We start from the raw sequence: 12,140 nt of genomic DNA on the forward strand, positions 1-12,140 counted from the left end.
TCTCCGGTTGCTATAGAGCAGGTCCCACAACCCTGTCCTCAAGGCCAGATAATTCCCTAAGGAGAGGCAAGTCCCCAGGTGCTATAGAGCAGGTCCCCCAACCCTGCCCTCAAGGCCAGATAATTCCCTAAGGAGAGGCAAGTCTCCGGGTCCTATAGAGCAGGTCCCCCAACCCTGCCCTCAAGGCCAGATAATTCCCTAAGGAGAGGCAAGTCTCCGGGTGCTATAGAGCAGGTCCCCCAACCCTGCCCTCAAGGCCAGATAATTCCCTAAGGAGAGGCAAGTCTCCGGGTCCTATAGAGCATGGTCCCACAACCCTGTCCTCAAGGCCAGATAATTCCCTAAGGAGAGGCAAGTCTCCGGGTGCTATAGAGCAGGTCCCCCAACCCTGTCCTCAAGGCCAGATAATTCCCTAAGGAGAGGCAAGTCTCCGGGTCCTATAGAGCAGGTCCCCCAACCCTGTCCTCAAGGCCAGATAATTCCCTAAGGAGAGGCAAGTCTCCGGGTGCTATAGAGCAGGTCCCACAACCCTGTCCTCAAGGCCAGGAAATTCCCTAAGGAGAGGCAAGTCTCCGGGTCCTATAGAGCATGGTCCCACAACCCTGTCCTCAAGGCCAGATAATTCCCTAAGGAGAGGCAAGTCTCCGGGTGCTATAGAGCAGGTCCCACAACCCTGACCTCAAGGCCAGATAATTCCCTAAGGAGAGGCAAGTCTCTGGGTGCTATAGAGCAGGTCCCACAACCCTGTCCTCAAGGCCAGGAAATTCCCTAAGGAGAGGCAAGTCTCCGGGTCCTATAGAGCATGGTCCCACAACCCTGTCCTCAAGGCCAGATAATTCCCTAAGGAGAGGCAAGTCTCCGGGTGCTATAGAGCAGGTCCCACAACCCTGTCCTCAAGGCCAGATAATTCCCTAAGGAGAGGCAAGTCTCCGGGTGCTATAGAGCAGGTCCCACAACCCTGTCCTCAAGGCCAGGAAATTCCCTAAGGAGAGGCAAGTCTCCGGGTCCTATAGAGCATGGTCCCACAACCCTGTCCTCAAGGCCAGATAATTCCCTAAGGAGAGGCAAGTCTCCGGGTGCTATAGAGCAGGTCCCCCAACCCTGTCCTCAAGGCCAGATAATTCCCTAAGGAGAGGCAAGTCTCCGGGTCCTATAGAGCAGGTCCCCCAACCCTGTCCTCAAGGCCAGATAATTCCCTAAGGAGAGGCAAGTCTCCGGGTGCTATAGAGCAGGTCCCACAACCCTGTCCTCAAGGCCAGGAAATTCCCTAAGGAGAGGCAAGTCTCCGGGTCCTATAGAGCATGGTCCCACAACCCTGTCCTCAAGGCCAGATAATTCCCTAAGGAGAGGCAAGTCTCTGGGTGCTATAGAGCAGGTCCCACAACCCTGTCCTCAAGGCCAGGAAATTCCCTAAGGAGAGGCAAGTCTCCGGGTCCTATAGAGCATGGTCCCACAACCCTGTCCTCAAGGCCAGATAATTCCCTAAGGAGAGGCAAGTCTCCGGGTGCTATAGAGCAGGTCCCACAACCCTGTCCTCAAGGCCAGATAATTCCCTAAGGAGAGGCAAGTCTCCGGGTGCTATAGAGCAGGTCCCACAACCCTGTCCTCAAGGCCAGGAAATTCCCTAAGGAGAGGCAAGTCTCCGGGTCCTATAGAGCATGGTCCCACAACCCTGTCCTCAAGGCCAGATAATTCCCTAAGGAGAGGCAAGTCTCCGGGTGCTATAGAGCAGGTCCCACAACCCTGTCCTCAAGGCCAGATAATTCCCTAAGGAGAGGCAAGTCCCCAGGTGCTATAGAGCAGGTCCCCCAACCCTGCCCTCAAGGCCAGATAATTCCCTAAGGAGAGGCAAGTCTCCGGGTGCTATAGAGCAGGTCCCCCAACCCTGCCCTCAAGGCCAGATAATTCCCTAAGGAGAGGCAAGTCTCTGGGTGCTATAGAGCAGGTCCCACAACCCTGTCCAAGGCCAGATAATTCCCTAAGGAGAGGCAAGTCTCCGGGTCCTATAGAGCATGGTCCCACAACCCTGTCCTCAAGGCCAGATAATTCCCTAAGGAGAGGCAAGTCTCCGGGTCCTATAGAGCAGAGTTCCCCAACCCTGTCCTCAAGGCCAGATAATTCCCTAAGGAGAGGCAAGTCTCCGGGTCCTATAGAGCAGGTCCCCCAACCCTGTCCTCAAGGCCAGATAATTCCCTAAGGAGAGGCAAGTCTCCGGGTGCTATAGAGCAGGTCCCACAACCCTGTCCTCAAGGCCAGGAAATTCCCTAAGGAGAGGCAAGTCTCCGGGTCCTATAGAGCATGGTCCCACAACCCTGTCCTCAAGGCCAGATAATTCCCTAAGGAGAGGCAAGTCTCCGGGTCCTATAGAGCAGGTCCCACAACCCTGTCCTCAAGGCCAGGAAATTCCCTAAGGAGAGGCAAGTCTCCGGGTCCTATAGAGCATGGTCCCACAACCCTGTCCTCAAGGCCAGATAATTCCCTAAGGAGAGGCAAGTCTCCGGGTCCTATAGAGCAGGTCCCCCAACCCTGTCCTCAAGGCCAGATAATTCCCTAAGGAGAGGCAAGTCTCCGGGTGCTATAGAGCAGGTCCCACAACCCTGTCCTCAAGGCCAGGAAATTCCCTAAGATGAGGCAAGTCTCCGGGTCCTATAGAGCATGGTCCCACAACCCTGTCCTCAAGGCCAGATAATTCCCTAAGGAGAGGCAAGTCTCCGGGTCCTATAGAGCATGGTCCCACAACCCTGTCCTCAAGGCCAGATAATTCCCTAAGGAGAGGCAAGTCTCCGGGTGCTATAGAGCAGGTCCCACAACCCTGTCCTCAAGGCCAGGAAATTCCCTAAGGAGAGGCAAGTCTCCGGGTCCTATAGAGCATGGTCCCACAACCCTGTCCTCAAGGCCAGATAATTCCCTAAGGAGAGGCAAGTCTCCGGGTGCTATAGAGCAGGTCCCCCAACCCTGTCCTCAAGGCCAGATAATTCCCTAAGGAGAGGCAAGTCTCCGGGTCCTATAGAGCAGAGTTCCCCAACCCTGTCCTTAAGGCCAGATAATTCCCTAAGGAGAGGCAAGTCTCCGGGTCCATGGTCCCCCAACCCTGTCCTCAAGGTTCACCAACAGTACATGTTCTGCAGGAAACCACAAACATGCAAAGGTGGGGTAATCAGGGTCTCAGCAGAGCTGATTAACCACCTCTGTGGATTTCCACTAAACATGCACTGTGGGTGGGCCTTGAGGACGGGGTTGGGGAACACTGCGGTGCAGTGCCAACTTCCCTGCTTAAACCCCCGCCGTGGGGAACATCTGAAGTGTTCGAGAGCAGAGTCCTCCTGAAGACCGGCGACTCCATACTGCGCACGCGCGAGTGTGGGAGAGAGGGCATGCGCAGTATGGAGCTCGGATTTCCAAAAACTTCCAAAGCCGCCCTTCAGCAGCGGAGACAGCAGCATTTGACCACATTGGTGGAATACTGCTACGAGGGAGCTAGCGCTGCAAAAGGGTCCAGGAGAGGCGCGGGAAGCCTCTATAGGACCCAGAGCCTGCCCTCTACTTAAAGCGGAACCGAGATGAAAAACTATCTATAACAAGTAACTGATCTACATATCTAATGTTTAGATAGTTTACACAGCAAATCTAGCTGCAAACAGCTTCAACAGAACATGATTATTTATTCCTGTGATACAATGACAGCGGCCATGTTCTGCTTGTCACATTACACAGGCAAGCTGCTCTGCATCTCCAGCTCTCAACCTGTGAAAACTTCACTCCCCTCCCCTCCGCCTCTGAAATCTCTGGCTTGTAACACATCCCACTCCTCCTGCCCAGACTGAGTTCCCATAATCCCTTGCTACTGTCTGAAAATGCCAAGGCACTATGAAAAGCTGTGGGCAAGGGTTGTTAAGTTTATAGGGAATTAAAGTATTAAAACGAAAAACTATTTGGCTTGAGGAATGCCCTATAAACAATATAAAAGGAACACAATTATGCAATAAATTTATCTCAGACGCACTTTAAAGAGAACCAGAGACGAAGCACCCTCTTGGTTTCATTTTCCACCACAGTCTGCCTGTTATCAGCTCTGATAAAATCTCAGACTGAGCAGTCAGTCTAGCTTTGCCCCAGAAGGATTATAGCGGAGTCAGTCTACTGTAATGTCTTTTCAAGCCCAAGCCTGCCCACTTGTGGCTCTGATTTCCTGCTAAGAGGATACATAGCAGGAATGCAGAGCCACAAGGGGGCAGACTTGGGCTTGAAAAGACATCACAAGACTGACTCAGCTATAATCATTGCCAGGCAAAGCTAGACTGAGTGCTCAGTCAGGGATTCCCATCAGAGCTGATAACAGGCAGACTGTGGTGGAAAATGAAACCAAGAGCAGAGTAGGTGTTTACTGTCATCTGCCCACTGATATACAGGTCCTTCTCAAAGCATTAGCATATTGTGATAAAGGTCATTATTTTCTGTAATGTACTGATAAACATTAGACTTTCATATATTTTAGATTCATTACACACACCTGAAGTAGTTCAAGCCTTTTATTGTTTTAATGTTGATGATTTTGGCGTACAGCTCATGAAAATTCCTATCTCAAAAAATTAGCATACTGTGATAAAGGTCATTATTTTCTGTAATGTACTGATAAACATTAGACTTTCATATATTTTAGATTCATTACACACACCTGAAGTAGTTCAAGCCTTTTATTGTTTTAATGTTGATGATTTTGGCGTACAGCTCATGAAAACCCAAATTTCCTATCTCAAAAAATTAGCATATTTCATCCGACCAATACAAGAAAAGTGTTTTTAAAACAAAAAAAGTCAACCTTCAAATAATGATGTTCAGTTATGCACTCAATACTTGGTCGGGAATCCTTTTGCAGAAATGACTGCTTCAATGCGGCGTGGCATGGAGGCAATCAGCCTGTGGCACTGCTCAGGTGTTATGGAGGCCCAGGATGCTTCAATGCGGCGTGGCATGGAGGCAATCAGCCTGTGGCACTGCTCAGGTGTTATGGAGGCCCAGGATGCTTCGATAGCAGCCTTAAGCTCATCCGGAGTGTTGGGTCTTGTGTCTCTCAACTTTCTCTTCACAATATCCCACAGATTCTCTATGGGGTTCAGGTCAGGAGAGTTGGCAGGCCAATTGAGCACAGTAATACCATGGTCAGTAAACCATTTACCAGTGGTTTTGGCACTGTGAGCAGGTGCCAGGTCGTGCTGAAAAATGAAATCATCTCCATAAAGCTTTTCAGCAGATGGAAGCATGAAGTGCTCCAAAATGTCCTGATAGCTAGCTGCATTGACCCTGCCCATGATAAAACACAGTGGACCAACACCAGCAGCTGACATGGCACCCAGACCATCACTGACTGTGGGTACTTGACACTGGACAGGCATTTTGGCATTTCCCTATGCCCAGTCTTCCTCCAGACTCTGGCACCTTGATTTCCGAATGACATGTAAAAGTTGCTTTCATCCGAAAAAAGTACTTTGGACCACTGAGCAACAGTCCAGTGCTGCTTCTCTGTAGCCCAGGTCAGGTGCCACTGCCGCTGTTTCTGGTTCAAAAGTGGCTTTATCTGGGGAATGAGGCACCTGTAGTCTATTTCCTGTACATGCCTGTATACGGTGGCTCTGGATGTTTCTACTCCAGACTCAGTATACTGCTTCCGCAGGTCCCCCAAGGTCTGGAATCGGTCCTTCTCCACAATCTTCCTCAGGGTCTGTTCACCTCTTCTCGTTGTGCAGCGTTTTCTGCCACACTTTTTCCTTCCCACAGACTTCCCACTGAGGTGCCTTGATACAGCACTCTGGGAACAGCCTATTCGTTCAGAAATGTCTTTCTGTGTCTTACCCTCTTGCTTGAGGGTGTCAATGATGGCCTTCTGGACAGCAGTCAGGTCGGCAGTCTTACCCATGATTGCGGTTTTGAGTAATGAACCAGGCTGGGAGTTTTTTAAAGCCTCAGGAATCTTTTGCAGGTGTTTAGAGTTAATTAGTTGATTTAGATGATTTGGTTAATAGCTCGTTTAGAGAACCTTTTCATGATATGCTCATTTCTTGAGATAGGAAATTTGGGTTTTCATGAGCTGTATGCCAAAATCATCAACATTAAAACAATAAAAAGGCTTGAACTACTTCAGGTGTGTGTAATGAATCTAAAATATATGAAAGTCTAATGTTTATCAGTACATTACAGAAAATAATCAACTTTATCACAGTATGCTAATTTTTTGATAGGAATTTTGGGCAATATGCTAATTTTTTTTAGAAGGACCTGTATAAAGGTAAAATACATGAGGGTGCTTCCTCGCTGGTTCTCTTTAAGTATCTGTTTATTTAAAAAAAAACAGGTTCCCAATGACTTTAAAGAGAACCCAAGGCGGAATTGTTTAAATATGAACAGGACACAGAGACATGTTCTGTACACAATGACCTGCCTCTGTGTCCGGCTGCTGCCGCCAGTACACCCGTCCCCCCCCTCCCCCCCCCCCCTCCGGCTCTGCTGTCCACCTGATAAATAGCGCGAGACTAGCAACAATCTTCTTGTCGCTAGTTCACCTGGCAGCTCTTCAGTTTTCCCTGCATCACCTCCCCCCGCCGCTCCCTCCCAATTGGCGCAAGCTTACGGAGGCGGTGAGCGAGGCAAGGAAGCCCCGAGGAGGTGGGAGGGGAGATTGCCGCTAGCCTGTCTGTGTTTTTCAGGGGGGACTGGCAGCGGCAATAGACGGACACAGAGGCATCTGTAGTATAAGCGGCAAAAAGCGATTAGCGGCATGCTATCTCCGACGTTCCTCAGTAAATAATGCCAATAATACTACCAACATTTGTATGGCGATTTCCTCATGCAGCCACCCTGCAGTGTTAGCCATTCTTGCCCAATGACTCCTTACTGAATAGTGTTATTACTTACCAATTGCACGGGAGAGGTTGAGCCCGCCATTGACTCGGCCATCCATGGTGACTTTGCCCCCGGCGTTCTTAATCCTGGCCAGTTCTACCTCGTCCTCTGGTTTGTGATCATATGACATGTCCACCGCCTTCCCACCCTCCGACACGACACAGCGAGAGTCCCCAGCATTGGCCACAATCAGCTGCTTCCCTCTAATCAGGGCCACCACTGCTGTGGTTCCACTGTCAGATCCAGGCTGCGGAGGAAACAGAAGCATGGTGAGACCGCAGTCTACAGGGCGACACGGTCAGTGACACTACATACAGGGCGACACGGTCAGTGACACTACATACAGGGCGACACGACAGCGACACGCTACATACAGGGCGACACGACAGCAACACGCTCCATACAGGGCGACACGGCCAGTGACACTAAATACAGGGCGACACGGTCAGTGACACTACATACAGGGCGACACGACAGCGACACGCTACATACAGGAGTCACACGACAGCGACACGCTACATACAGGAGTCACACGTCAGTGACACTACATACAGGGGGTCACACGTCAGTGACACTACATACAGGGGGTCACACGTAAGTGACACACTACATACAGGGGATCACACGACAGTGACACACTACATACAGGAGTCACACGTCAGTGACACACTACATACAGGGGGGTCACACGACAGTGACACACTACATAGAGGAGTCACACGTCAGTGACACGCTACATACAGGAGTCACACGTCAGTGACACGCTACATACAGGAGTCACACGTCAGTGACACGCTACATACAGGAGTCACACGTCAGTGACACGCTACATACAGGAGTCACACGACAGTGACACACTACATACAGGAGTCACACGACAGTGACACACTACATACAGGAGTCACACGACAGTGACACACTACATACAGGAGTCACACGACAGTGACACACTACATAGAGGAGTCACACGTCAGTGACACACTACATACAGGGGGTCACACGACAGTGACACACTCCATACAGGAGTCACACGTCAGTGACACACTACATAGAGGAGTCACACGTCAGTGACACACTACATACAGGGGATCACACGACAGTGACACACTACATACAGGTGTCACACGACAGTGACACACTACATACAGGGGGGGTCACACGACAGTGACACGCTACATACAGGAGTCACACGTCAGTGACACACTACATACAGGGGGTCACACGACAGTGACACGCTACATAGAGGAGTCACACGACAGTGACACGCTACATAGAGGAGTCACACGACAGTGACACGCTACATACAGGAGTCACACGTCAGTGACACGTTACATACAGGAGTCACACGTCAGTGACACGCTACATACAGGAGTCACACGTCAGTGACACACTACATACAGGGAGTCACACGTCAGTGACACGCTACATACAGGGAGTCACACGTCAGTGACACGCTACATACAGGGAGTCACACGTCAGTGACACACTCCATACAGGAGTCACACGACAGTGACACACTACATAGAGGAGTCACACGTCAGTGACACGCTACATAGAGGAGTCACACGTCAGTGACACACTACATACAGGGGGTCACACGACAGTGACACACTACATAGAGGAGTCACACGTCAGTGACACGCTACATACAGGAGTCACACGTCAGTGACACACTACATACAGGGGGTCACACGACAGTGACACACTACATAGAGGAGTCACACGTCAGTGACACGCTACATACAGGAGTCACACGTCAGTGACACGCTACATACAGGAGTCACACGTCAGTGACACACTCCATACAGGAGTCACATGTCAGTGACACACTACATAGAGGAGTCACATGTCAGTGACACACTACATAGAGGAGTCACACGTCAGTGACACACTACATAGAGGAGTCACACGTCAGTGACACACTACATACAGGGGGTCACACGACAGTGACACACTACATAGAGGAGTCACACGTCAGTGACACGCTACATACAGGAGTCACACGTCAGTGACACGCTACATACAGGAGTCACACGACAGTGACACACTCCATACAGGAGTCACACGACAGTGACACACTACATACAGGAGTCACACGTCAGTGACACACTCCATACAGGAGTCACACGACAGTGACACACTACATACAGGAGTCACACGTCAGTGACACACTACATACAGGAGTCACACGTCAGTGACACGCTACATACAGGGGGTCACACGACAGTGACACACTACATAGAGGAGTCACACGTCAGTGACACGCTACACACAGGAGTCACACGTCAGTGACACACTCCATACAGGAGTCACACGTCAGTGACACTCCATACAGGAGTCACACGTCAGTGACACACTACATACAGGAGTCACGTCAGTGACACTACATAGAGGAGTCACACGTCAGTGACACACTACATACAGGGGTATCACGTCAGTGACACACTACATACAGGGAGTCACACGTCAGTGACACGCTACATACAGGAGTCACACGTCAGTGACACGCTACATACAGGAGTCACACGTCAGTGACACGCTCCATACAGGAGTCACACGTCAGTGACACGCTCCATACAGGAGTCACACGTCAGTGACACGCTCCATACAGGAGTCACACGACAGAGGGAGGGCTCATTTCACTGGAAAACTAAAGACAATGCTTGCTTTGGTCAAACAAAGTTGCTGAAATATCAAAGGATTTAAAAGATGTGAGTGCATCTCACAAACCAGCAATAATATTGCCAACATTAGAGAGACACCACACCAACTCACGAACACACCACCAACCTCCATCCCACACGACTCCTCCAAGCCAATCCCAACCCTCTACTGCATGTATTCCAGAGTCCACTAACCTCCATCCCACACAGACTCCTCCAAGCCAATCCCACCCCTATAGTGCATGTATTGCAGAGTCCACCAACCTCCATCCCACACGACTCCTCCAAGCCAATCCCACCCCTATAGTGCATGTATTCCAAAGTCCACCAATCTCCATCCCACACAGACTCCTCCAAGCCAATCCCACCCCTATAGTGCATGTATTCCAAAGTCCACCAATCTCCATCCCACACGACTCCTCCAAGCCAATCCCACCCCTATAGTGCATGTATTCCAGAGTCCACTAACCTCCATCCCACACGACTCCTCCAAGCCAATCCCACCCCTATAGTGCATGTATTGCAGAGTCCACCAACCTCCATCCCACACGACTCCTCCAAGCCAATCCCACCCCTATAGTGCATGTATTGCAGAGTCCACCAATCTCCATCCCACACGACTCCTCCAAGCCAATCCCACCCCTATAGTGCATGTATTGCAGAGTCCACCAATCTCCATCCCACACGACTCCTCCAAGCCAATCCCACCCCTATAGTGCATGTATTGCAGAGTCCACCAATCTCCATCCCACACGACTCCTCTAAGCCAATCCCACCCCTATAGTGCATGTATTGCAGAGTCCACCAATCTCCATCCCACACGACTCCTCTAACCCAATCCCAACCCTCTGCTGCATGTATTGCAGAGTCCACCAATCTCCATCCCACACGACTCCTCTAAGCCAATCCCACCCCTATAGTGCATGTATTGCAGAGTCCACCAATCTCCATCCCACACGACTCCTCCAAGCCAATCCCACCCCTATAGTGCATGTATTGCAGAGTCCACCAACCTCCATCCCACACGACTCCTCCAAGCCAATCCCACCCCTATAGTGCATGTATTGCAGAGTCCACCAATCTCCATCCCACACGACTCCTCCAAGCCAATCCCACCCCTATAGTGCATGTATTGCAGAGTCCACCAATCTCCATCCCACACGACTCCTCCAAGCCAATCCCACCCCTATACTGCATGTATTGCAGAGTCCACCAACCTCCATCCCACACGACTCCTCCAAGCCAATCCCACCCCTATAGTGCATGTATTGCAGAGTCCACCAATCTCCATCCCACACGACTCCTCCAAGCCAATCCCACCCCTATAGTGCATGTATTGCAGAGTCCACCAATCTCCATCCCACACAGACTCCTCTAAGCCAATCCCACCCCTATAGTGCATGTATTGCAGAGTCCACCAATCTCCATCCCACACGACTCCTCTAACCCAATCCCAACCCTCTGCTGCATGTATTCCAAAGTCCACCAATCTCCATCCCACACAGACTCCTCCAAGCCAATCCCACCCCTATAGTGCATGTATTCCAAAGTCCACCAATCTCCATCCCACACGACTCCTCTAAACCAATCCCACCCCTATAGTGCATGTATTCCAGAGTCCACTAACCTCCATCCCACACAGACTCCTCTAAACCAATCCCACCCCTATAGTGCATGTATTCCAGAGTCCACCAATCTCCATCCCACACAGACTCCTCCAAGCCAATCCCACCCCTATAGTGCATGTATTCCAAAGTCCACCAATCTCCGTCCCACACAGACTCCTCCAAGCCAATCCCACCCCTATAGTGCATGTATTCCAAAGTCCACCAATCTCCATCCCACACAGACTCCTCCAAGCCAATCCCACCCCTATAGTGCATGTATTCCAAAGTCCACCAATCTCCATCCCACACAGACTCCTCCAAGCCAATCCCACCCCTACAGTGCATGTATTGCAGAGTCCACCAATCTCCATCCCACACAGACTCCTCCAAGCCAATCCCACCCCTATAGTGCATGTATTCCAAAGTCCACCAATCTCCATCCCACACAGACTCCTCCAAGCCAATCCCACCCCTATAGTGCATGTATTCCAAAGTCCTCCAATCTCCATCCCACACAGACTCCTCCAAGCCAATCCCACCCCTATAGTGCATGTATTCCAAAGTCCACCAATCTCCATCCCACACAGACTCCTCCAAGCCAATCCCACCCCTACAGTGCATGTATTGCAGAGTCCACCAATCTCCATCCCACACAGACTCCTCCAAGCCAATCCCACCCCTATAGTGCATGTATTCCAAAGTCCACCAATCTCCATCCCACACAGACTCCTCTAAGCCAATCCCACCCCTATAGTGCATGTATTGCAGAGTCCACCAATCTCCATCCCACACAGACTCCTCTAAGCCAATCCCACCCCTATAGTGCATGTATTGCAGAGTCCACCAATCTCCATCCCACACGACTCCTCTAACCCAATCCCACCCCTATAGTGCATGTATTGCAGAGTCCACCAATCTCCATCCCACACGACTCCTCTAACCCAATCCCACCCCTATAGTGCATGTATTGCAG

General features: G+C 50.7%; 1 protein-coding gene across 3 annotated transcripts in view; it reads right to left on the reverse strand.

Annotated features, from left to right (window-relative positions):
• PPM1G (protein phosphatase, Mg2+/Mn2+ dependent 1G) overlaps positions 1-12,140 on the reverse strand; it is a 75,738-nt gene that overhangs the window by 34,071 nt on the left and 29,527 nt on the right. For all 3 annotated transcript variants that reach the window (XM_068279798.1, XM_068279800.1, XM_068279799.1), the window contains exon 7: positions 6,910-7,144. In XM_068279798.1, the coding sequence (XP_068135899.1) occupies positions 6,910-7,144 (235 nt within the window). The remainder of the gene's footprint in view (positions 1-6,909; positions 7,145-12,140) is intronic.

This window comes from Hyperolius riggenbachi, chromosome 4 (genome assembly GCF_040937935.1).
Source record: "Hyperolius riggenbachi isolate aHypRig1 chromosome 4, aHypRig1.pri, whole genome shotgun sequence".
NCBI lineage: Eukaryota > Metazoa > Chordata > Amphibia > Anura > Hyperoliidae > Hyperolius > Hyperolius riggenbachi.